General features: G+C 43.7%; 2 protein-coding genes across 5 annotated transcripts in view; one reads left to right on the forward strand and one right to left on the reverse strand.

The window, feature by feature from the left end:
- TRADD (TNFRSF1A associated via death domain) overlaps positions 1-27,076 on the reverse strand; it is an 81,368-nt gene that overhangs the window by 12,265 nt on the left and 42,027 nt on the right. The window contains exons 2-3 of one of the 4 annotated variants that reach the window (XM_069965972.1): positions 18,013-18,117; positions 892-1,030 (exon numbers count right to left, since the gene is read on the reverse strand). In XM_069965972.1, the coding sequence (XP_069822073.1) occupies positions 892-1,021 (130 nt within the window). In that variant the 5' untranslated portion in view covers positions 1,022-1,030; positions 18,013-18,117. The other 3 variants (XM_069965975.1, XM_069965974.1, XM_069965973.1) reach the window with 3 other exon arrangements.
- Positions 19,849-25,491, forward strand: PDCD2L (programmed cell death 2 like). The gene is made up of 8 exons (XM_069968472.1): positions 19,849-19,941; positions 20,324-20,435; positions 21,142-21,305; positions 22,390-22,459; positions 22,550-22,869; positions 24,025-24,138; positions 24,371-24,519; positions 24,604-25,491. The coding sequence occupies exons 2-8, from the start codon at positions 20,328-20,330 to the stop codon at positions 24,732-24,734; spliced, it is 1,056 nt and encodes a 351-aa protein (XP_069824573.1). The 5' UTR covers positions 19,849-19,941; positions 20,324-20,327; the 3' UTR covers positions 24,735-25,491.

The following is a 27,076-nucleotide window of genomic DNA, read 5'->3' on the forward strand; positions in this document are numbered from 1 at the left end:
TGGTTTAAAAGCTCCCTGTACTGGGTGAGAGGCAGAGTGAAGGAGGGGCATGGTCTGCATAGCGGGGTCTACAGCACTGTACTCTCACTCAGGAAGTCTCCCTAATCTTCTAAATCATAGCAGATCCACTTCAGGCTAGGGCTTACATCAGGGGACAGGACTGTGGAGGTAATCTCTCCATAGCTGTAACCCCTCTCTCCCCAGACAGAGATTGCTGCATGTATGTGTCCACTTCTGTCCTGCTCATTCCTTCATACTCCCTGCAGTCTCTGTCCGCCCTTGTGTTTCCCATCCTCTCCATTACTGTACAGTAACTTATAATATCACATATTCTGCTGTTTCTGAATGTTTGTTACCTTTGTTTTACATATTATTTAGAATAAAAAAATCATTATTTTGGGAGTGTAGAACTAATCGTCTGCATTTCAATTATTTCGTATAGGAAAATTTGCTTTGCTTTACGAGTGATTTAGATTACAAGCACGGTCCTGGAACAAATTAATCTTTCTTTCTTTCTATCTATCTATATATTTATGTGCTTTCAATCCTGTCACAAAGGGTGTAGCTTAAGGATGGACCCCAAGAATGAATTCCTCTGGTGGGCCTCAGCTACTCCAGTCCAACACTGGGCATGGGCACTCAGCAGAAAGGAGGCCCACTCTAGACTAAGGCCTTCCGGGGGATTCCCTGGTTCCCTGATGGTCCAGTCCAAGTCTGAGGACCAATTCATTTTTAATGGTATGTTTTTACTACGGGATTTTGTCTGTTTGCTAGATAGTTCCCAATTTATGTCAATCAGGCACAAAGAACTAGTGGGTGATATTACCTATTTATTTTTTATTTTATTTTCATACTTTTATTTTTCACTTTTAGCTGTGGATAATGTCTTACCTGAAATTATGTTCCTGAATACATTGTACAGCATGGATTTGTTCTGGTCATACTGTTCAGATAGAGAGGTACAGTCTGACTGGATAAAGAGGTATGCACTCCCTATCCAATCACTTGGATAGGATGTCATTTTTAAGGCCTGGAATACAAACAAGATATATTAACCTTTGGCCACCATTAAACTATTTAAATACACATATAATCTATGTAAATAGTTAGGTAAATGCATTGCTTATAATCTTGCAAAGCTGGTATTCACATTTCATCAGAGTGTTAAGTGAGAAGCACACCTCAGGTATACTGTACCTCCAAGGAGAGCTCCCATGTATTTAACAGGATAGTCATGCAGTACCATACATTGTGATTACTATACAGCTTTTCATTGATGATGGACCAATGGATTTCATAAAAATATATTATCTACTTAGTCCATGGCACTTATGGATTTTTTTTTTTACTTAAAGTGAAAAAATACTTTTAGAATTCAAATTCAAAGACCAGATCCCATTTGGAACACCAGTTGATATAACTGACTGATGCTCCAATTGGGAGGATAATTAAGTTACTATACTTTTAGTGGTACCCGGTCCCTAGTTGTATTACTCATGAAGTGTCAAAATAGAGATGTCCTATATACTTCTTGCTTCTGTCTTGCTTCAGGTGTTCCATTTCTCCTCTCTGGCCGCCTGAGATGAGAGGGGGGTGGGTGGATGTTGGAGGTGATGTTTAATAGCTGCCCTATGGGAGCATGGAGACATGGGGCAGCTATTGAACATTCTTGCCCACAAGCAATGCTCACAACATGCATCGTGTCAGAAGTACATGAATAAGACAACTAATACTGTAGTCTAAGGGTGATGTAGAAAGGTATTGTGGTACTTCTGCAGCAGCTGGAAGAATACAAGCTCTCTATTTCAGTTGCACAATGGTTGTAGACTGCTCAATCTACTTGGTCAGCAAAGGGTAAAATTTCATAATCATCTTCTGCAAACTACAGAGGTTTATTTGGTTTTGTTCTAACAAAAATGAAGTGGACAACATTTGAGGAAATATACATCCACACAGCTGACATAGCATTCTAGTATAACATGTCCTCTTCCCTGACATACACTGCAGGAATGTAAACTACCATACACAGCAGGTGTATAACAAAAAGACACTTTTTTTTGCACAAAACCAAGGCCTATGGATATCATGTCATAATTGTTCCTGCTGTTAACACAGCCTTAGGGTACTTTCTTTGTGGTAGGGTACCACATGTGCCTTTCCCAAATGTTGGGAAAACCATAGTCATTTGCAGTAAAACGTGCATTTGTCGCAACCTGGCAAGTGTAATACACCTTTAGGCTATGTTCACACTACGGAAGAGACCTGACATTCCGGGACCCCGGCCGGGTCACAGAACGGCCGGTCTCTGCCCGGATCATCCCAGCCTGTACTTAAGTACCGGCCGGATGATCTTTCCGGCCACAGAGCACCGATGCGGGCGCATCAGCGCGCGCCTGCATCAAAACTCCCCATAGCACACAGTGAAGCGAGCGGCCGGAGCCGCTCGCTTCACTGTGTGAACTGACAGGGTTTCCTACGGCCGCAATTCATTGAATTGCGGCCGCAGAAAACTGACATGTCAAGTTATTTGCGGTGCCGCACGGATCCCGGCTGGAGCGTATACGATGTGTATACGCTCCGGCCGGGATCCCATCGAAAATAATGCATTGTTCCACCTCGCAAAAAGTACGGACGTTGTTGCCGATGGCATAACGGCCGTACTTTTACATAGTGTGAACATAGCCTAAAGGGGTAGTTCCCCAAAGATTTTTTTTTTTTTCAAATCAACTGGTGCCAGAAAGTGCCAGACATTCATAATTTACTTTTATTAAAAAATTGCAAGTCTTCCCATACTTATCAGCTGCTCTATTCCCTGCAGGAAGTGGGGTATTCTTTCCAATCTGACACATTGCTCTCTGCTGCCACCTCTGTCAGTGACAGGAACTGTCCAAAGCAGTAGCAAATGTCCATAGAAAAGCCTCTCCTGCTCTCCAGACCGAAGAGAATACCACTTCCTGCAGGACATACAGAAGCTGATAAGTACTGGAAGACTTGAGATTTTTTAACAAAAGTAAATTACAAATCTCAGGCACCAGTTGATTTGAAAGATTTTTTTGTGAACTCCCCATTTAAGAATAAAATAGTCTCATGTTAGCCATTACAGGGCCCGCTGTATATGTTGTGGTATATGTATATGGTGTGTTTACCTAACAAATCTCTTTCCTTCATGGCCTGTTCTTTGTCTATAGTCGGTTCCTGGCTTTGGCTTCAAAAATTTTCCAGATAAACACACCATTACCAAGCATGACACAGGGGGATTCCTTTAGTTTAGCCATAAATCCTTCAATCACCTGATCTAACAAGTTCATAGGTCCTTATCATACTGTTAGTTCAGGGGAGACCATAATAAAGGTGCAAAAATGCTTATGTGAAATTGGCCTAACTCATCTTATCACTGACCCTGAATGGCATATTACGTTGAGCTTCCTTCCCTTCCTCTTCTTTGCTCTCCTTCTAAGGCCATCTACACACTTTTTTTCTGCCTAATTTTCTGAGGGCAGTATGGGCAAGAGAAAAAAAACTTCCTGGCCAAGGAATGAACTGATCTTTGCAATGTAATTATTTGACAAGTGACACTGAAAGAATGAAAACCCCGGGACTCAAGATTATCAATTTGATATAGGTGTGCTTCCATATAGCAGCACATTGTCTGAAAAGGAAGAGGGTAAATTAAGAGTTAATTTCAGCAGTGAGCCATCACACAAGGAAGTCTCTCCGTTTAATACCTAGAATCGGCCTGTCTCATCTCACCACTTAAGTTACCAAGTATCTTGTATTCAAAACCACAGCTACTATTCACTGCAACTACTACAGAGGACATATGAGCCTGACAGTTTCCTTGTATAGTAAACACTTCATATTAGATAACATATGTAGATGATGATAAAGAAGAACAAATATTAAGGCATGTTAGCTGTGGTTTTCAACCCAGATCAATAAAAGCATTCCTTATTGGCAGCCAGGAGAGGACAAGCCTTATCATTAAAGGACAAATCTTGTATTTCTGCGTTTAGTCTTTTTTTTTCAGCCAGAACAAGTCTAAAAATCTGCATTCCAGAGACTGGACCTGGATTTCTGGTAAGTATAGCTTTGTTTTATAGCAAAAAAAAAAAAAATGAATGTAAATTGCAAACTTGCTTAATTTGACATTTACTGTTGATTTTGAAAGTTATAAAAAATATTAATATTATTAATTAAAAATATTTTATCTTGAGACTAACACTGGAGCAGCTAATCCTGACACAGGTAAATGGTAGTTCTGAAACATATGGTACCACACTCTACTGTACGGAGGCGCTACTAGACAGCCAATCAGTGCATGTTCATTAATACAGGAGTTTTACCAGGGAAATTTCTCAGATCTTCCAGCCATTGATGCATATAAAAGATCAAGACTGCCTGTAGTATTGTTTTTTTGAGTATGGTTTCCAGTTACAATGGTCCAGAAAAACCATTGTACTGTATGTTTATAATACTGTAACCTGAAGCCATTGCATCTTAAGGGACCATTGTATTGCATAGTGGAAAGAAGACTATTTCTCTTCAGCTCTAAAAGAATTCCAATACTTTATTTGAATTTACATAAAACACTGACGGGTTTCAAACTCACAGGGTCCTTAATCATGGTTTCTTATGGTGCATTTACACAGACAGATTTATCTGACAGATTCTTGAAGCCAAAGCCAGGAATGGATTTGAAAAGAGGAGAAATACAGTCTTTCCTTTATGACCTGTTCTCTGCTTATAGTCTGTTTCTGGTTTTGGCTTCAGAAATCTGTCAGATAAATCTGTCTGTGTAAACGCAGCATAAGTTACTCTTATTATTTATCAATCCATTTGTAGTGGCTCAATATAGGGACAATGTTACATCATATCTCATATTGCAGGAGGGTATGCTGTCAGGGCGCCATACTATACATGGAGCACCTTTATAGTATTGTAACCTGAGGCCATTGGATCTTGAGGGACTACTCAATAGCCATTGCACCAGGGTAGGCCGAAATATGATACCACAATCATGTCTCTCCCCACCATCTTCCTCATCATTTCAACACATAACTTCTCCAAAGATTTGATTATTTATAATATTTATGAAGATATTTATGAAGATAAAGTTCTGTCTAGTCACTTGGAAGCGTAAGCCTGAGTCTAATCAAGGCCAGGGCCGGACTGGGACTGAAAATCAGCCCTGGCATTTCCGAACACACAGGCCCACTCGCCACGCGGTGAAAAGTTATGAAAGGATGTTGTGAGGGCAGCATGGCTATATGTCTTATCATCACGGCCATTAATGGGGTCAGAAGCTTCTGTCTCTGTACTATGCCGCGGTGCTGCAGTTACAGGTTATTACCACTACACAGTGTACAGAGACAGACTGCTTCCGGCCCCGGTCACTGTGTTGAGTTTAACACCACCACCACATACCTACTAATACAACCGCATACTGACTAATACCATCACGCATACTGACTAATACCATCACATATACTGACTAATACCACCACATACTAACTAATACCACTGCATATTGACAAATGTCACCGCATAATGACTAATACCACCACATGCTGACTAATGTCGCCACTGCTACTGAATAAAATCCACTTTAAAATGACCAATATCACCTCATACAGTTATATAGAGGTAGACCCAGTTCCACACAGGTTCTGTACTACATATACATTACAGTGCAGTTACATCAGGTGACTCACAGGAGACGTCTTCTCTGATCGGAGTTCTTCCCTTTTCATTTTCTTCTCCATCTGTCCTGGGCCGTTATGAGAACTTCTCCGAGCCACAAATCCACAGAACCTGCCAGACAGACATATTAGGCTCCTCACTCTGGCACCATCCTCATCTCTATACAAACTGCACATCTGTATTGGCCCCTTGGCCCCACATTTAGTGGGTAGGCTGACTCTGTGTGACCCCCTTATAGTATATGCCCCCCTCTATGTAGCCCTATTATCTACTCACCCCCCCCCCCGTGTAGTCCCCATAGATGCCCCCCTTTTGTTATCCCCCTTATTGATGGTCCCCCTTATAGATGGCCACATATGTTGTCCCCTTATAGATGCCCCCCATGTTGTCCCCTTATGCATACCCCCCTTAGAAGGCCGCCTGTGTTGTCCCACTTATAAATGCCCCCCCCCCCCCCTTATAGGCCCCTCTCCCCCTATGTTGTCCCCTTATAGATGGTCCCCTCTCCCCCTATGTTGTCCCCCCTTATAGATGGCCCCCTCTCCCCCCCTCCCCTTTATAGATGGCCCCCTCTCTCCCCCCCCCTTTATAGATGGTCCCCTCTTCCTCCCCCCCTTTAGATGGCCCCCTCTCCCCCCTCATAGATGGCTCCCTCTCCCTCCCTCTTATAAATGGCCCCTTCTCCCCCCCCTTAAAGATGGACCCCTCTCCCCCCCTTATAGTTTGCCCCCTCTTCCCCCCCCTTATACATGTCCCCTTCTCTCTCCCCCCTTATACATGTCCCCTTCTCCCCCCCCCCTTATACATGGACCCCCTCTCTCCCCCTTATAGTTTGCCCCCTCTTCCCCCCCTTATACATGTCCCTTCTCTCTCCCCCCCTTATACATGTCCCCTTCTCTCCCCCCCTTATACATGGACCCCCTCTATCCCCCCCTTTATAGATGGTCCCCTCTTCCCCCCCTTTATAAATGTTCCCCTGTTCCCCTCCTTTATAGATGGTGCCCCCCGCGCAAAGCAAATAAAAAAAAAAAGAAACCAACTTACCTAACATCACGCTCCTCCCTCCTCCTGGTCGGGCCCTGTATGATGCGGGGACGCCGGGGTTGTGGCGTCCTATCCCCGGGCAGTGCGTGCATCACAGAGCTGCCTGGGACTTCCGGCACAGGAGCGTCTCCACTGTGCGCTCCTGTACCGGAAGTTACAGACGCACAGGGAGCTCTATGATGTGCGCACTGCCGGGGGATAGGATGCCACAACCCTGGCAGCGGCAAATCATACAGGGACCAGACGGAGCGCTGTGGGCCGGTCACGTCTTCCTCCTGGTCCGGTGACTCCTTTTCCCTACGGTAGGAGAAAGGAGTCGCCGGGTCAGGAGGAGCACGGGACAAGCCCCAGGAGGCCATCGGCCCTTCTGGCATTTGCCTGATCAAGGCCAAAGCTGATGGACCTCAGAATGTTTTGTTTCCCCTTTGTTACAGATGTTGCTCATCCACAAATAGTCACTGAAAATATTATCTTTGTAAGAGTGGGTTCACATTGTCTTTTATGAAAAAATTAGTTTTTCCATTGACTTCTGTTACAAAAAAAAAATAAAAAAATAAAAAGGAATGCTTTTTAGCGTACACAAAAACGTGGTTGACCATTTAAAATGGATATGTTAAACGGACTGCAAAAACGCAGAGTGAACCCAGCTTAATTTTTTTTTTTAAGCATATGTATTGCAACACCTGATATCTCATGTGGAGACACCTTCACCCTGGGAGTGGTTGTCTTTCTGGGAATCCTCATGATCAGCTGTCTGCAATGGGAGGAACATTACAGGAACCCAGAAATATCTGGGAATGTCTACACAGCCTATTTCATGCATTGGGGATATGTACAGTCCTGCAGTGTAACTGTTGGCCTTTATAGAAGGTATAGTATATAGACTTAAGACAACCATGTTGTCCAACAGAATCGGGAATAAGCAAGCAATTTCTACGTAAGGGGTAATTTAATTTCGGACTGGCCCACAGACGACCGGAGAATCCTCTGGTGGGCCCCTAGCTTTAGGACCTGCACAAACACTGACTGACATGTCTTTTCTCACTGGTTCTTCATTGGTGGGCCCACAGGATCATTTCCTCTAATGTGCCCAGATACCTCAGTCCGACACTCGGGTCGTTCATACGTCCGTAGAATTCCATCTGTACACGGACAGTGTTCTGTCCCCCCAGCATCATGGTTAATTATATGCCGGGTGGCTGTGTCAGTACACTAGTGTGAACTTTTAGGGTGCCTTCACACCTACTGGATCCGCAGCAGGTCTCACTTCTGCGGATTCGTAGAGAGAACCGGTACCATTCACCCCTATGATAGCACATACTCGCAGCGGGATTGACATCCCGCTGTGAATATGTGCTTTAACCCCCCGATGTCCGCAGCCCTTCCGTCGCATCCCCCATCCCCGGCCGCATCACCCCATCCCCGGCCACATCCAGCAGCCCGCCGCCCGCATCCCCCATCCCCGGCCGCATCCTGCAGCCCCCCGCCGGGAGCATACATTACCTGCTCGGCGGCGGGCTGCAGGATGCGGCCAGGGATGGGGAATGCGGGCTGCTGGATGCAGCCGGGGATGGGCTGATGCGGCGGCGGGGCTGTGGACAGCGGGGGGTTAAAGCACATATTCACAGCGGGATGTCAATCCCGCTGCGAGTATGTGCTATCATAGGGGTGAATTGATACTGGATCCGCAGCTGATCTCACTGCGAATCTGCAGAAGTAAGATCCGCTGCGGATCCAGTAGGTGTGAAGGCACCCTTAAACAGTTTGGGAGCTCCCAACATTATAATTAATCATGATGCTGGAAGCTCCCAGGTCAAGTCTGTAAAACACCGTCCGGACAGATGTCTACGGACTTGTGAATGATCCCTAAGAGAGACAGACACCTCTGGTTCTGCTGATGTCAGCAAAAATAATAAGTTTTAACATACAAACCCTTTCTGAAAACTTTAAAGGGGTTATCCAGCGCTACAAAAACATGGCCACTTTCCCCCTACTGTGGTCTCCAGTTTGGGTGGGGTTTTGAAACTCAGTTCCATTGAAGTAAATAGAGCTTAATTGCAAACTGCACCTGAACAACAGTAGGGGGAAAAGTGGCCATGTTTTTGTAGCGCTGGATAACCCCTTTAATAAATGGTGTTTCCTGTAGCAGAGAATAAAGTCAGAAGCAGCCCATGATTACCAGCAAACCCCTTAGAATACTGGCCAAACAATCCCCAGTGCTAATGTTAAGATTAGAAAGCATTCTTTCTAAGGGTGCGTTCACACCTACAAGATCAGCAGCAGATCTGCAGCAGATTTGATGGTGCAGATTTGATGCTGTGTTCAGTTATTTAAATGAAATCTGCTGCGGATCCACAGCAGAAAATCAGCTGCGGATCCGGTAAGTGTGAACGTACCCTAAAACAGTGTCAAGCCCATCCATATGTTGAATGTTCTATTTGCTTTAATGCAGCTGAACTGCAACATACTAATGCACTAATTCAATATAACTCATGCACCCCAAAAATTCTGCTGGTTCTGGGGTTCTGCTGTTTCTGCCTCTTAAACCAGAGGGACTGTTATAATAATGGTCAGTAAAAAATACAGTATATACATTTCTGTGTGGCTTTATGTAATAATTTTTTTTCTGGGACGTTCAAATGTTACAAAGCCCGACCTAAGAGCTGCTGTGTCCTACGACAGCATTGTCCCTATGTTGATATCCCTGCCCTCCCACTTGCAGACAGGCAGGGATCAGTTCACACTACTGAGCCTGTCTGACGTCCCATGCGCTGAGACGTAAGGTGATCCCTGCCTGTCTGTCAATGAGGGGTTGTGGATCTAGGACAGAGGAGACACTAGGCCACATAATATATGTTACTACCAACGTTTCTCCAAACAAGAACCAAAAATGGAGGACAAGGCACTACTATATCAGTAAAGTGGGGTGCTCAACCCAATATGACATGAGGAAAACCATATAGATCAACAAACAAAGAAAAAGCCATGTCACACATACAAGGGTGGCACATCCCCAGAAAAAAATGATACAAATTTTATTAATACACAAGAACTACAAAGTGCAAGACATACATGATAAAATCAATTAAAACCACAACATACAAGAGGCCCATGTTAAATGAACAAGGAACCAGGACATACCGACGTGTGTAGATATAGTGAATCCCCTCTATGGCTAATAGTATTGACTCACAACAAAAAATAATAATGTAATAATGTCAGAGTATAAACAATAATGTCTGTATGAATGACTAAACTCTATGGACACAAAATAAAGGATAATAACAAAAGAATAAAGCAAAATATGAGAGCCTAATAAATAAATCAGATCTCAGCAGGGGGGGGGAGTCCATGTCGGGGTCCAAGAAACCCCACGCGTTCCGTACCTGTCACGAGACTTTCTCAAGGGTCTCAAAGACTCATTATCCTTTGTTTTGTGTCCATAGAGTTTAGTCATTCATACAGACATTATTGTTTATACTCTGACATTATTACATTATTATTTTTTGTTGTGAGTCAATACTATTAGCCATAGGGGGGATTCACTATATCTACACATGTCGGTATGTCCTGGTTCCTTGTTCATTTAACATGGGCCTCTTGTATGTTGTGGTTTTAATTGATTTTATCATGTATGTCTTGCACTTTGTAGTTCTTGTGTATTAATAAAATTTGTATCATTTTTTCAATTTCACATATAGTTTTTTCCATCATTTTTTCTGGGGATGTGCCACCCTTGTATGTGTGACATGGCTTTTTCTTTGTTTGTTGAACTACCAACATTTCTATCAGGAACTGCAAGGCTCTCTAAAAGTCCATTCAAAGAGTTGACATGGCGCGGGCTCCGCCTGAAATTCCACCACTTTTGCTCAGTGTGAACTTGCCCTTAGCCCTGCAGATCCCAATCCCGCCCAACATGATCACTGTGTGCGGCAGCCTCTGCTCATCAAGAAGTGATTACTATCACCGCTCACTCTGCTACTGAAACCGAGGGATACGATTTCCTTATACGCATAAGTTCCTGTGGCTCCACACTGGAAAGCATAGGTAAATAAAGCCAAGAAGTCACTGCCAATTCCTACCTGCAATGTCACAACTATCGACTATGTTAAAGAGACAATATGACCATACTAGGGAACTGTATGACTAATAATTCTAAAGTATAATTGGTATCATCACATTTTTTTCCCTTTCAAAGACTCTATTCTAAAAGAGTTATGCTTTAAAAAAAAACATACTTAACTGGCCCAGTCCAATACAGCTGCCATTGTGATGGCACAGTGTCCCTACTGCTTCCTCTACCATGTTGACCTTGCAGGAAATGGTGGCTTAGTCAATAACTAGCCACGGTGGTGACCCACCACAGCCAGCGACTGACTGCAAAAGTGTTTTCTGCAAGGTTAGCATGTCAGTGGAGGTGGGTACCTGTCGTCATAGGAACAACAGCTGCAGGAGGTCATGGCAGGTAAGTATGCTTGCCTTTTTAAATTTTGAAGCACCCCAAGTCCACTCTAAAAACTAAAAAAATAAACTTTTAAAAGTCTCAAAAAATTACTAGTTCTTTTCTTGCTGACCAAGACAATGTAGGTATTGCTAGTCATATACTGTGTACACATTACTGTGTGAAATGTATTGTAAGAGCCTCTGTCAGTACTGCTTACATTAGATGTAAGGGAAACATAAATGAGACATAAGAGTATGGCTATGTTTACACATTGCATTTAAAGGGCAACTCCAGGTAGAGGTAAAAAAAAAAAATAAACCTGATGCAGAAGCATATAGAATTGCTTACCTGTCTAACCCAGTTTTAAAACATCCATTTGCAGGTCTTTGTTCTGTACTTTGGGGCTGTACTTCCTGGTTGAGCAGTTGTACACAGTACTACAGGTTCCAGAATGCAATGCTTTCCCTCAGCTGTTCATCAAAGTTCCCCCCCCCCCCCCCCCAAGCTATAGCAGAACATCTAGGCTGTGTTCACACATTGCAGTTTCATTGTGTTACTAAATTAATTGTAGTACTTTATCCTTTTATTGTGGCCCCACCCACACAGCACACTGTTACTACCTGTAACACCACACAGCACATTGTATTCTCTACCTGTAACAGCACACTGTATTCTCCACCTGTAACACCACACAGCACGCTGTATTCTCTACCTGTACCACCACACAGTGCACTGTATTCTCTACCTGTAACACCACACAGCACACTGTATTCTCTACCTGTAACACCACACAGCAAGCTGTATTCTCTACCTGTAACACCACACAGCACACTGTATTCTCCACCTGTAACACCACACAGCACGCTGTATTCTCTACCTGTACCACCACACAGTGCACTGTATTCTCTACCTGTAACACCACACAGCACACTGTATTCTCTACCTGTAACACCACACAGCAAGCTGTATTCTCTGCCTGTAACACCCCACTGTATTCTCTACCTGTAACACCACACAGCATGCTGTATTCTCTACCTGTAACACCACACAGCACGCTGTATTCTCTACCTGTAACACCACACTGTATTCTCTACCTGTAACACCACACAGCACACTGTATTCAGCACACTGTATTCTCTACCTGTGACACCACACTGTATTCTCTACCTGTAACACCACACAGCACACTGTATTCTCTACCTGTAACACAACATAGCACGCTGTATTCTCTACCTGTAACACCACACAGCACGCTGTATTCTCTACCTGTAACACCACACAGCACGCTGTATTCTCTACCCGTAACACCACACAGCACGCTGTATTCTCTACCTGTAACACCACACAGCACTGTATTCTCTACCTGTAAAACCACACAGCACGCTGTATTCTCTACCCGTAACACCACACAGCACGCTGTATTCTCTACCCGTAACACCACACAGCTCGCTGTATTCTCTACCTGTAACACCACACAGCACTGTATTCTCTACCTGTAAAACCACACAGCACGCTGTATTCTCTACCCGTAACACCACACAGCACGCTGTATTCTCTGCCTGTTACACCATATATAGACATCTATATCACATAAAGGATCTGCAGCAGATTTGATGAAGCAGATTTGAAGCTGCAGATTTGCTTTGAATCTGCAACTTCAAATCTGCACCATCAAATCTTCTGTGGACCTGCTGCAGATCCTGTACATGTGAACGCACCCTTAAATGAAAAAAAGATAGATAGAAGATAGATAGAAAGATAGAATATTTAATTAGCGTTAATTAGTGCTACTTTGTCAGGAATTCGCAATTTTGCTGTAAAACAGTGATATTCTGTGTGAGGTGTCATTTTTTGCTCCATGATGCGTTCTTTCTATCGGTGCCTTGATTGCGCATATACAGTACCACTTTTTATTACATTTTTTCTGGATTTGATGCGACCAAAAATGTGCAATTTTGCACTTTGGAATTTTTTTGCGCTTGCACCGTTTACCGTGCGAGATCAGGAATGTGATTAATTAATAGTTCGGGCGATTACGCGTGCGGCGATATCAAACATGTTTGTTTATTTATTTATATTTATAAAATGGGAAAAGGGGGTGATTTGGACTTTTAATAGGGGAGGGGATTTTTTATTAATAAAAAAAAATGTTACTTTTATTTTTACTTTAACTAGACTTGTATATAAACAGCAATGATCTCTCATAGAGATCAATGCTGTGTATATACACAGCAAAGATCGATTAGATCGGTCATAGATTGCTATGGCCTGCTGCAGGCCATAGCAATCTATTGCCGAGCCGGGATCAGCGTCATTCCGACGCTGAGGCCCGGCACGGGCAGAATAACGTATCTCCCCCCCGCGATGCAATCCGTCCCACTAGACACCAGGGATGCACGGAGGAAAGCCTCTAAGTGCAGCTGTCAGGTTTGACAGCTGCACTTAGAGGATTAATTAGCCGGCGCGGCAACGGGACCCGCGCCGGCTAATAGAGGCACTGCCCGGCTGCACATGTCAGCCGGGATCAGCGCCGTTCAGAGCGGGGTCCCGGAGGAGGAGGAGTATCAGATACGTCATGGGTCGCTAAGGGGTTAAAGGAGAAGTTTGGCAAAAAATTTTATTTAAGTATTGTAAACCCCCCCAAAAGTTATACAAATCACCAATATACACGTATAACGGGAGATGCTTATAAAGTGCTTTTTTCCCTGCACTTACTACTGCATCAAGGCTTCAGTTCCTGGATAAAATGGTGATGTCACGACCTGACTCCCAGAGCTGTGCGGCTCATTGTGTTAAAGGGGAACTCCAGGCAGAGGTTAAAAAAAATGAAACTTCTGCAGAAGCATAACGCATTACTTACCTATTAGAGATGAGCGAACTTAATTCGGGTTGGAGTCCATCCGAACCCGAACGATCGCCATTTGATTAGCAGGGGCTGCTGAACTTGGATAAAGCTCTTAGGTTGTCTGAAAAACATGGATACAGCCAATGACTATATCCATGTTTTCCACATAGCCTTAGGGCTTTATCCAACTTCAGCAGCCACCGCTAATCAAATGCTGAAAGTTTGGGTTCGGATGGACTCGAGCATGCTCGAGATTTGCTCATCTCTATTACCTATTTATCCCAGTTTTGAAACTACCAAAAATCCATTTGTTTGTTTTTTTTTTGCTCTGTTTTGTGTTTCTGTTCTTTCTGGTTTGGTATTTCCCAGAATGCAATGCTTTCCCTCATGTGATCATCACAGCCACCACCCATTACAATCAGTAAAATTAGTGCAGCAGCTGCTTATGGCCGATTAGAGATGGTGAATCAGTCAGGGGATTGGGTTATCCAGCCAAGCCTTCTGTGATATCACGTCCTGCCCCCTGTCTGCATCATCAGTAAACACACACAATGTGAGACAGAGACATGGAAGATTTGTCTCCTAAGGGGGGAGAGCAGAAGGAGCAGAAGACAATGTGAATAGGCACAGGGGCCATTTTTCTTCACTTCCTGGATTTCTATCAGCTACCAGTGTGGCAGAACCACACAGATATAGTAATACATTGTATAGATACATCTATATAACTTTTAATGTACTTTTAATAGAAAACGTTTTTCTTATCCGGAGTTCCCCTTTAACACAGGAAGGATGACTGGACAGCAATTACATGATCAATTACTGCAATGAAATGCATTCACATTGCATTACTGCATGTGTGAACACAGCCTAACTGTAATAGTTCCAATAATATAGGAACAAAGGAACGAACTACTAAAATGGCAATCTATTTAGCTGTAATAATGTCCAGATAACATACATGCAGTTCCCTACTATTGGCCTGTAATGTGGCTAGCAGAGACACGCAGTGTAAAATCCATTGACATGCTCAAGGCGATAAAGAAAATGTTCAAATTGCTTCTAAATGTTGATAATATCACAATATTAAACTGTATTCAGCAAGATTTTGCCATGTAGCAAGGGGGAAATAACCAAAATCTTCCAAACAGGGCATAATTTTGACATACTGTACACCTTCACAATAGATGCCTTTGTTCTATGCAGGCCAACAATGTGGTATGGAGAATTACAGGTGTACACACCATAGAAGCAGATTCCTTTTGCTTTTGGATAAAGGGAACCTTTATACCTTTATATGACTCCCAAATCCAAAGAGATTGTATTATTAGTAGAGATGAGCGAACCGGGTTCGGGTTAGAGTCCATCCGAACCCGAACTTTCGGCATTTGATTAGCAGGGGCTGCTGAAGTTGGATAAAGCTCTAAGGTTGTCTGGAAAACATGGATACAGCCAATGACTATATCCATGTTTTCCACATAGCCTTAGGGCTTTATCCAACTTCAGCAGCCACCGCTAATCAAATGCCGAAAGTTCGGGTTCGGATGGACTCAAGCATGCTCGAGGTTCGCTCATCTCTAATTATTAGCAAAAAGGGGCTGCAGGGACTGCCCCAGGAGACATGGGGGAGAACAAACATCAGGCCCTTCTGTCTTTGGTGTCTAAACTGGGTACCTAAAAGTGTCCCAGTCATTCAACAAAATGTTTCACATTTCACAGAGAACATTTTTCAAAAGTTTTAAGTCAATCAGTCAGGGGCTGATTGTTCATGTGCTATTCACTCTGCTCTCTGAGATCTAGGTGCCCTTGAAGTGCTCCATTCTAAGAACTTATTCCCCCGTTTCGCATGGAACATGGACGTGGCAGGCCTGTCATCACAGCACGGCACATATCCATACAGTTCCCCCGCTCCCAGTTCTCCTTTAAATCTGTCAACTGCATTTTAGGCTCCAAACTGCTGACACTGTTAAATAGCTATTAGGACAAGGAGACACATGGTGCCTTTGATTTATCTGTCTGTGCTTTCAGATTGTACAAAAATGCTTCTATTTTCCTGAGCAATTGTCAGAAGCAATCCTAAGCGCCTTAACTGCTGAAAGCTTAAATGCCTCCTTGGCCCCGACTATGGGAGCACAGACAGAGATATGAATTGTACTATGTATCTCCTTGTCCTGACAGCTATCTAACAGTGTCAGCAGTTTGGAACATGAATAGCGTCTGATAGATTGCCTTTAAAGGGAATGTACCATCAGGCCTGGGCTGAAGCACTGGAAGCGGGCCGACCCACCCCCAGTTGGAGAAATACCCCATCTCTGTATGACACTGCTCTATTAGAATCAAAGGAGCTGCATCATAGAGGGGCAGGGGTTTCCTCCCACTGGGGGTGGGTCAGCCCGCTCCAGTCCAGGCCTGATGGTACATTCTCTTTAAAGGGGTTATCCAGCACTACAAAACATGGCCACATTCGCACCACCCTTGTCCCCAGTTTGGGTGGGGTTTTGAAACTCAGTTCTAATGAAGTAAATGGAGCTTAAAGGGGTTATCCAGCACTACAAAAACATGGCCACTTTTCCCCCTCTCTTGTCTCTAGTTCAGGTGTAGTTTGCAATTATCCAGTGCTACAAAAACATGGCCACTTTCTTTCAGAGACAACTCGACTCTTGTATCCAGTTCAGGTGCAGTTTGCAATTAAGCTCCATTTGCTTCAATGGAATTAAGAGGCAAAACCCCACCCAAGCTGGACACAAGAGTGGGGCTGTCTCTGGAAGAAAGGGGCCATGTTTTTGTAGTGCTGGATAACCCCTTTAGGGTATAAACATACACACACCGTATATGCAGCGTATTTACTGCTGCGATACGCAGCAAAAACGCAACAGATTAGATCTAAATAACTGAACACAGCATCAAATCTGCTGCGTATACGGTGTGTGTGTTTGTACCCTTAAAGTGACTGTACCACCAGGCCCAGGCTGAAGCACTGGAGGTGGGCCGACCCACCCTTAGTGGGAAGAAACTCCAGCCCCTCCATGAATCGACTCCATTAGAATCAATGGAACCCTATCATAGAGGGGCTGGGGTTTCCTCCCACTAAGGGTGGATCGGCCTGCTTCCAGTGCTTCAGCCTGGGCCTGGTGGTGCAGTCACTTTAAGCTCCATTTAATTCAATGAAACAGAGTTTGAAACCCCACCCAATCTGGAGACAAGAGAGGGGGAAAAGTGGCCATGTTTTTGTAGTGCTGGATAACCCCTTTAATTGCAAACCACACCTGAAATAGAGACAAGAGTAGGGGAAAAAGTGGCCATGTTTTTGTAGCCCTGGATAACCCCTTTAAAGCTCATGTAGGTGTAATGTGTAGGTGTCCTAATACTTTTGTCCATATATTATATACTGATACAGTATTGGTAAACTGCCAACCACCTAATAAGTTGTTGGAGAACATGAGATTTGGGCAGAATCCTGTGTACTATCATAGATATGGTACTAGAGCTGCTGTCTCACATCCGCTTCTTTCTCCCTATTGAAAATGATGCATCTTCTGATAAGATATCTTGTGTTTATCCAGCTTTGGACTTTAGGGCATCAGTATGTGTCGTGAAGTTTTGGGGCTCACAGCTGGTCCATCCATGCCCCTATAATAATAGCCTGGCCTGCTTATGGTGTCATGCATATAATAACACTTTCATTATGTTCTGCCCAGCCCACATTGCTTGTGCAAGTCTCTGTACTTCTAAAGCATGGCACCTGAGAATCAGAACTAGGTTTGAGGGGATCTCAGAGACAAATCATTCTCCATGTAATATATATGGGTCTTTAGCACAAGGGAATACATTACATCCTGGAGTTACGACTCCTTTTCGACATTAGGACGCCAATGTAGTCGCTAGCTTTATGTGTACAAACCGCCTAACAAGTGCTCCCTCCCTCCTTTCCAGTGTCATAGCCCCACACTATCACAACGACACACAGGCTGCCATTATTTACCTGTCTTTCCCAAATCCTCCAGACTGTAGACTCTTCCGAAATCTCATGCAGCTCACACCCCAGCCTGTGACTCCACAACTGCTCTCCACCCACTTAACACTTCAGCTGCCAAAGAGAACAGGAAACTGCATCATGCAAGAAATCTGAAAGTGACAACAATCTGTACCTGCACAGTGATCAGCGTGTAGACGCCAGGAGCTGATCCCTTACAGTATGGTTACACATACACATCTACATGAACGTAAAAACACAGAACACAAAGGGATAATACATCATGTATCCTGGGACCCAAGGAACTTGTATGGATTTACAGGCACAGTGCAGCTGTTTTGTGCATGCTAAAAACACAGTTTACGGGTAGTCAGTAATGGTGTGATTAAGGATTTTTGAAGCCAAAGCCAGGAACAGACTATAAACAGAGAACAGGTCATAAAGAAAAGACTGAGATTTCTTATTTTTTCAAATCCATTTCTGGCATTGGCTTGAAGAATCTGTCAGATAATCTCTGTGTAAACGCACCCTAAGAGATTACAAACCGCAACACCATAAAGTGTGAACACAGCCACAGCCTTGACAGAATTTAGGTGCTGCGCCCACGACCTGATTTGGCACGGATATGCCATTGCTCCTCTGGCTGAGAATGTGTCAGTGTATGGCAGTCATTTAGACAAATAGCTTTCCCATGTAATGCAGAGGGATCTCGATTCCTCCAGAACAGCCCTCCATCCTAGCTCATAGAGGTGGAATCTGAGCAAGAGATTTCCCCTTTATTACATCTATATTTGGGGTTATCCAGCGAAAAACGTTTTCTTTCAAATCACCTGGCATCAGAAAGTTATATAGATTTGTATTTTACTTCTATTAAAAAATCTCAAGTGTTCCCATACTTATTAGCTGTTGTATGTCCTGCAGAAAGTGTTGTTTTATTTTCAGTCTGACACACTGCTCTCTGCTGACATCTCTGGCCAAGACAGGAACTCTGTCTTAGTTTTTTATGAATCCCCATAGAAAACATTTCCTGCTCTGGACAGTTCCTGTCTTGGCCAGAGGTGGCAGCAGAGAGCACTGTGTCAGACTGAAAATAAAACATTTCCTGCAGGACATACAGCAGCTAATAATATGATATCAGTTGATTTGAAAGAAAAAGTTTTTCACTGATTAACCCCTTTAAACCCAGCCTTATCCATATAGCACTGATTTATCCTGCAGAGATTATGATACTGATCCCAGTCCCCACAGGTCCCCACACTCTATCCATGATAGGTGACACAATCCCTTGTGATAACTGTATTCTTACAATCATATGTGATTCCTAGCAATATGTATTATAGAAAAGAGCTATGTAAGCAGGAGGATCCCCTCCAGTCCTGTGCCCTGATGAGTATTCCTGGCCTGCTATTACCTGGGCCTCATCAGCTGATGTGCATATACAGCTCTGGCTTTTATAGCATGCATCATTTCCATCAGACAGTGAAACTCTGCTATTAAAACTACAACTCAAGAAGCCAGAAGTGTATATTCACAGCAGATGATGAGACACAGCAGGTTCTTCTTCAAGGTACAGACGCTGTGCAAACCATCTGTCACGTGTGTAGCCCTCAAGGCAGAACACTGCAGCCGCATACCCTGCAATCCAGAACTGCCTAGCAGCAATGTGTTAAACTTACGCCCCGCCCACTTTTCTTTCCTTCTCTTCTGCCAGTTATTGGTTGCTTCCTGGTACACCTGATTGGCTAGGCGGCTGTCAGTAATGAGGTCAGCTGATCCCAGCTGTCTGTGCGGCTCAGTCAGGGATTGGCTGTTGGGTGTGTGTTGTGCAGTAGGTTAGGTTGTCATGTGTTAGTGTGACCCGCTACACATAGCACATGTTCGAGAGGCCTGTGTCTGCCCTGCACCATGTACAGATGACATGGCCTCATAGCGCTCCAGGTAACCAGCGCTCATGCTGACCCCTGGAATATAGACTAGTAGGTGGTTTACATAGAAGGGGATGTATTTAGGAGCAGTGAAACTACAACTCCCAGCATGCCATGGCCGCTGTGCTGAAAGCAGGAGTTACTAACCGTGTAGATTGTGTTACCCTATGTTCTGTATGTAAATATATGGTTTAGCTGTGGGTAATGTGTCCATCTGTTGTCACTGTTAACTTCCAGCTCTCCAGCACCACACAACATAAGAGGTTACTGCTCTGTCCCTCCCCCATGCTTTACACTGCACCTCTGCTCTATTGCCTATAGGGGACACAATGATATACAATGACATCCAAAGATATAGAACTAAAACCTAAGGGGGGACTGTTTTTCCTTTGTAGGGTGATGGCGCTGGCGGCTTCCCAAGAGCAACGTGTGCTGTTGGGGTTTAAGGATGCAGTATTGGGAAGCGAGACTGCATCCTGGGATGTCAGCAAGATAGGAGGTTTACCGGTAAGATCTGCTGGTGATTTTAGTTTTAAATATTTTAAGGCGTTGTTCAGAATTAGACATACATAGTTGTTCTCTTCCTAAAACAGCACCATACCTGTCCTCAGCTTGTGTGTGGTATTATACCTTGGCTCCATTCACTTTAGTGGAACTGAGCAGCAATACCAAACAGAAACTGAGGACAAGAGTGGCGCTGCCCTTTAAAAGGACCGTGTTCTTAATAGCTTAAAGGCGTATTCCGCTCAAACATAACTTTCATATGTTGCTGCTTGGTTGCTTCTTTGTAACGATGGGAGGTTAAACTAAGGTCAAGTTGCTAATGAACTCACTGTGATTAATCCTTCCTGCATTACAAAGTTGCAGATAGGGACTTCAGAGACATCAGCTGTCTCTGAAGGGAGAGGGGAGAATGGGGAGAAAAGCCCGCACACAGATTTTAGTGCCTTCAGCAGAAAGCAGCAGCTGAAAACTGGAGGAAGGAGACTAATTAGATAATAACAGCAACATATCAGAAGTTATGTTTGAGTGCAACACCCCATTCTACTAATCCATCTAAAGATTGTCACAGTCCTGTTTTAGTGAATAGCTAAACTTATGATTGGGTTCCTTCTCTTGCAAAGGCCACACTATGAAAATTCAGCCTAGTTTTTGTATGACATAGTTCACACAATCATTATCTGCAACAATTCATTGAAATTTCTTTTGTCAGGACCAAGTGCCACCTGTGAAGCTTTCGTTTCCTTCGTGTCTTCTATGTTCATCGGCTCTCTGCCATGTTGTCCAGATATACTGCCCCCTAGAGGGCTCACAATACCATCGCGTTATCAATGTCTTCGCATGCAGTACAAAGTCATGTTGGGGGAAACCGTACAGGTAATTATTTACCCCCAATTTAACCCCAGGGGGCTCTCTTACTGCCTTCATGTTGTGCTTTTTAATAAGTGTGACTATTAATAGGTTTATAATTGTAGTATTGGGGATACTTTGGGACAACAGTGCAGAAATGCAACCTAAAAACTGCTGTCTATTGTGGATTTTACCTTATTTTGAATTTTGTAGGGGGCAATCAGTGGAGACTCTTAAAGGGGTTGTCCAGCAAAAATCTTTTTCATTCAAATCAACTGGAGTCAGAAAGTTATATAAAGTCGTAATTTACTGCTATTAAAAAATTTGAAGCCTTCCCATACTTATCAGCTGCTGTATGCCCTACAGGAAATGTTTTATTTTCAGTCTGACACACTGCTCTCTGCTGAGATCTCTGGCCCAGACAGGAACTTTGTCTTGGTTTTCTATGAATTCCCATAGAAAACCTCTCCTTCTCTGGACAGTTTCTGTCTCGGCCAGAGATGTCAGCAGAGATATCAGACTGAAAATAAAACAACATTTCTTGTAGGGCATACAGCAGCTAATAAGTATGGGAAGACTATGCGTCTGCAACTTTATTCTAATGATCGGTGGGGGGTCTTATTCGGGCTGATTGATCCAAACCTCTGACATGTCCCTATGACGTGTCAGAATTTTGTTTAAATGATAGGTACCCTTTAAGAAAGGGAAACACACAGTACCCTTCATTTAGCTGTCTCCAATATGCAGAAAATACAGTGAAGTGTGAAAGAGGCTTGGCCCAGCAGCATACTTAAGAGCCTTGGCCACATCTCTTGCAGTATGAAATAATAGGTGTAAAAACCGTTGATAAATTTTTCCCCCAATGTTTTTTTAGTTGATTCCATGGCCAAGTGGTAGAAGCTGGCAAAAACAGAAGCATCAGGCCTGTCCGTATCTGTATATATTGGAATCGCCAGCAAATTACCATAGTGGATCCAGCCTGGCTGCATCTTATCTGTAATCTTTACTATTAATCCCTTTGCATTGAATCATTTTGCTATGAACCTTTTTTTTTTTGGCTGTTACAATATACCTGTTGTAAAATAACTTTCTTTTTTGGTGTCTTATACAGTTGGGTGGCAGTAAGATCACAGTGCATCGAGACCCTCAATCCACAGGCCACCAAAGAGGTGCCAAAGCAGGTACTACAATAGATCCTTGTGTGTATGTGTGTTAATGACATTTCTATGGGTGGATTCTGTGTTCACAGAAGGCTCATTGTTTTTATACAGGAAAACAAGATGGCAGCTAGAGACTGGTGTGAAGATGCTGATGACTGGGGATTTGATGAGGATGAACCAGCACTGCCAGTCATTGAGTGTTCCACCACTAGTTGCCCAGCGGCACCCACAGACTGGACATCACAGCTCCAGAACCTCTCACTCACTGACACTTCAGAGACTTTACAGTCTTGTGACTCAGTCTTCAGATCCTATTATATAGCAGTTGCAGAGGAGGAAGATTGTGCTTGGGACATGGATCTGGATCATGCTCGCCGTCTCCTTAGGGATTATGAGAAGAACGAGGAGGCAGTAATGGAGGATCTGCAGAGGTGAAAGGAAATGCAGAACACTTCTTGTGTGAGCTACAATGTATTAGCTAGTTTAATGGCAAACAGGATCCCCTCATTGGATGGGACATTTTATTTTATTAGTATTCAGTTGTGTTCATTGATAACAGGTCTGTCTTTACAGGCTCTCCAAAGCTTGAGTGACATGAGAGCTATAATTGTGGTCATATTGGTTAGCTCGCAGTGTACCTGATAATTTCTATTGCTGTTAATACATCTTGCTATTAAAGAGTGGTTTGGGTTGGCCACCTTTTAGTTAGCTTTTTGGTAAACTTTATTAAACCAAAAAATGAGGAACTTGCGCACATGCCATATTCTGTCTGCTCCGAAGCCCCAAGCAGTGCACTGGTTGGATGGCTTACTAGTCAATAGTATAGCGTACTATAAAGGAGAATGTGATGAACAAACCACTGTGCCTTCTTCATGGTGGTACACTTTGCTCAAGCAAAAAGTGCATGCGCTATGGGGGAGGAAAAATGAGTTAGCTACATTAATGCAGGGATTGGGGTCTCAGTCAGCATACTGTATATTAAAGGGGCTATCCAGTTATTAAAGGGGCTATCCAGTTAGGTAAAATATTTTAAATTTCCCCCCTCTTGGAGACTAACAATTCATTTTATACATGTCGTCTCCTTCCCTCAGTTTTGAGCCTGCTGTTTCTGCTAAAGACATAGACTGAAGAGATCAGTTTTAGTTTTCTATCTCTGCTCTCAACTCCCTCCTACCCCCCTTTCCTTCTGATACGGTTGATGTAAACAAGTCCCTATCTGCAACTTTGTAATGTTAAGAGGGTTAATGACAGTAAGTTCATCTAAAACTTGACCTCAGATTAACCCTCCCAGCATTACAAACAAGCTACAAAGGTGCAGATAAAGCCTACCAGGGACTAAGTTATATCAGTTACATCAGAAGGGAGGGAGGGGGATGTAGAGAAAAGCTCACACAGTTTTTTTTGTCTTCAACAGAAAGCAGCATCTGAGAATTGGGGGAAGGACAATGAATAGATAATAAGTATAGAATAAATTGTTAGTCTCCTGGAGGGGGATGATATACAACATATACATTACCTAACCGGATAACCCCTTTAAGTAATTAAAGCTAACCAACTGCATTAGGGTAATTCTTATTCTTTTACAGCTGTGATGGAAAAGGAGAAGTAGAAAAATATGAAAAGTGTGATCTACAGAAACAAGACATCACATTTCACAAATTTTTGAAGAAGATCTCTCCATGCCGTCAACAGATCCTCAGGTTGGTAAACTCCTACCTGCCTGAAACCTAGCTAGTCTGGTTGTCACTTATAACCGTATCTACCAGTAGACTGAGAGTCATGTTGAGACAAGAACTTACCCAACATCTGAGGGTCTGAGCTACCCATCTATAAATATGGTGTATATTTATACAGGTCTATGAATATTCTGTCTGTACAGACAGTAGTTTGAATAGTTTTACAGAGTTCTTTTTACTGTGCTTACCTCCAAAGATACTCCTGGAATGGAAGCCCTTTGTACATGAGCCCTCCAGATGCAGCATCACTACCACCCCCCCTGTGTCCACGTTGCAGAGCCCAGAGAGTCTTTGAATTCCAGCTTATGCCAGCCCTTGTAGCAATGTTGCAAGGATCAAAACCAGGTAGGACATTCTGCTAATACCAGGCTTTGGTGTAAGCTCGCTTTTGGACTTCCTTTAATATGAGCTATCTAATGTATCTTACAGATATGCTGTTGGAGTTTGGGGCAGTTCTTATTTTCACCTGTGAGAGGAGCTGTTGGGAGGATGGTGACAAGATCCCATTACAGGAATTCTGTATTGTACAGGAGGACCCTGACCAAAGATACTTCAAATAGTGGAGCAAAACATTGTATATTTATCCCTTTTATTTATATGACCATTAAAGCGCAACTGTCATATTTTTTTTTATTGCAGAAATCAGTAGTATAAGCGATTTTAAGAAACTCTGTAATAGGTTTTATCAGCCAAAAAAAGCCTCCTCCTGTACTCAAGAAGCAATTTCCCAGCCTCCCCCCCTGACTACTTATCTGTGCATTATCAGGCAAACACGTCTTCATTACAGAGAAGCCAGTGAAGACGGGCTCTGCTCTCTCCATTGTAAGCCTATGAAGGGGGGAGGGGCCGAGGGAGATGAGTGAGCAGGAAGAGGTGACAGGAAGGTCAGCTGTTTGTAGACTCTCTGGACACCTAAACTGCAGGATTCAGGGGTCAGAAAGGTCAGTGCTTATCTATGAACTTACTGAGAGAAGATTGCAGGATGTTGTGCTGTGCAGAAATCCTCGGTGCTCAGTCACTCCTAACAGCCCCTCCCCTCTCCATAGCCACATAATGGAGACAGAAATCCTGCTTCTTCTGAAGTGAGGAGGGAGGCTGGGAGATTGCTTTTTCAGGCCAGAAGGAAACTCTTTTGGTTTATAAAACCTATTACAGAGTTTCTTAAAATTGCTTGTACTATTGATATTTAATGTTTTTAAAAAAATGACCCTGAAATGACAGTTACGCTGTAATGTTACAGTAAGATGAGGACTCTCATTCATCTGCTGGAAGGATACTTTACAGCAGCAATAAAGATATCCCATTTTAGTTTTACAATTTAAGCCTCAACTTTATTGATATTGCACTGTATGCCCAATAACAATGCTGTGACTTGCCCATCGCCCATTAAAAAATGTACATATAAGTTATGATCCAGCAGCAAGTTAAAGGGAACCAATCACCTGAAAAATCAATATGAGTCCAATAATCTGTGCGAATACATCCTCTAACACACTTTCCACACATATATCTATAGCAGCTGCCCCTGCCCCATACACCCCAAAATCTTACTTTGATCTTGTCCCGCACTGTATGCTAATTCCTCTCAAGTAGACACGTTCAGGCCAAGTAGTCACGGCCCGGGGACTGGGTTTGGCTGTAATCACGCCTCTATGGGCGTCATTCACTGCATTATCATCTGGGGGAGCGAGCCTGGGACTGTGTAACTGAGATACAGCATAGCGGCTCCCTATCCCCCTGTACTGTGTATGTGTGACCTGGCCTCTCATACAGGGGGCTTCTGCTTTACAGAGAGTCCCTGAATTAATGATTGTAACCCACCTGCAGCCATACAAACCATTCCTGTGCTGCTGGCTGCAGAAGGGTTAAAATGATTAATTCAGGGACGCTCTTATCCCCCCTCCTCCGTGTATGGCCCCCCCTCTCATGCTTCTGGTGCCCCTCTGCTCAGTCTCTGATGTTGTTGCAGAGGCAGATGGGAGATAAGGAGTGCAGCGGCCATGGCAGGAGGAGGAAAGGAGAGGAGGGAAGCCGCTGCTGTCACAGGGAGATGGAGCAGAGGAGAACATGAGGAGAGAGGAGGGGGGGATAAGAGCGTCTCTGAATGAATAATTTTAACCCTTCTGTATAAGCAGCAGCTGCCTGTATGAGAGGCTAGTTCACACATACACAGTACAGGGGGATAGGAAGCCGCTATGCTGTGTATTAAAGATGAGCCGAATTGCTTCTTTTGATCAGCGCTCCGCTTATCAAGCCGCCAGGCTTCCTGCACTGCCCCACTTCCTGCCGCACCATTTCGGGTGCCGGGGAAAAGCTTGATCCAATCCTGGGAAACTAGGAGAATTTTCCCAGGATTGAATCCAGCTTTTTCGCGCATCCTGGGAGTATTGGCAGGGAGCGGAGCAGTGCAGGAAGCCCGGCGGCGTGATCAGCAGAGCGCCAATCAAATGAAGCGATTCACTTTACTTGATGAGCGCTTCGGCTCATCTCTACTGTGTATGTCAGTGTCCCAGGCCAGCCTCCTGGATGATGATACAGTGAATGAAGCCCATAAAGGCGTGATTACAGCCATACCCAGCCCCCGGGCCGTGACTACTTGAGAGAAATTGGCATACAGCGTGGGACCAGATCAAAGTATGATTTTGGGGTGTATGGGGCAGGGGCAGCTGCTATAAAGTGTGTTAGAGGGTGTATTAGCACACATTATTGGCCTCATATCGATTTTTGATTTATTTATTTTTTTTTTTTTTTAAAGGTGATTGGTTCACTTTGAAGGGGTGATCCAGTGCTACAAAAACATGGCCACTTTCTTTCAGAGACAACACAACTCTTGTCTCCAGTTTAGGTGCAATTTACAATTAAGCTCCATTCACTTCAATGGAACTGAGCAGAAAAGCCCTAC

This window comes from Dendropsophus ebraccatus, chromosome 4 (assembly GCF_027789765.1).
Source record: "Dendropsophus ebraccatus isolate aDenEbr1 chromosome 4, aDenEbr1.pat, whole genome shotgun sequence".
NCBI classification, from domain to species: domain Eukaryota; kingdom Metazoa; phylum Chordata; class Amphibia; order Anura; family Hylidae; genus Dendropsophus; species Dendropsophus ebraccatus.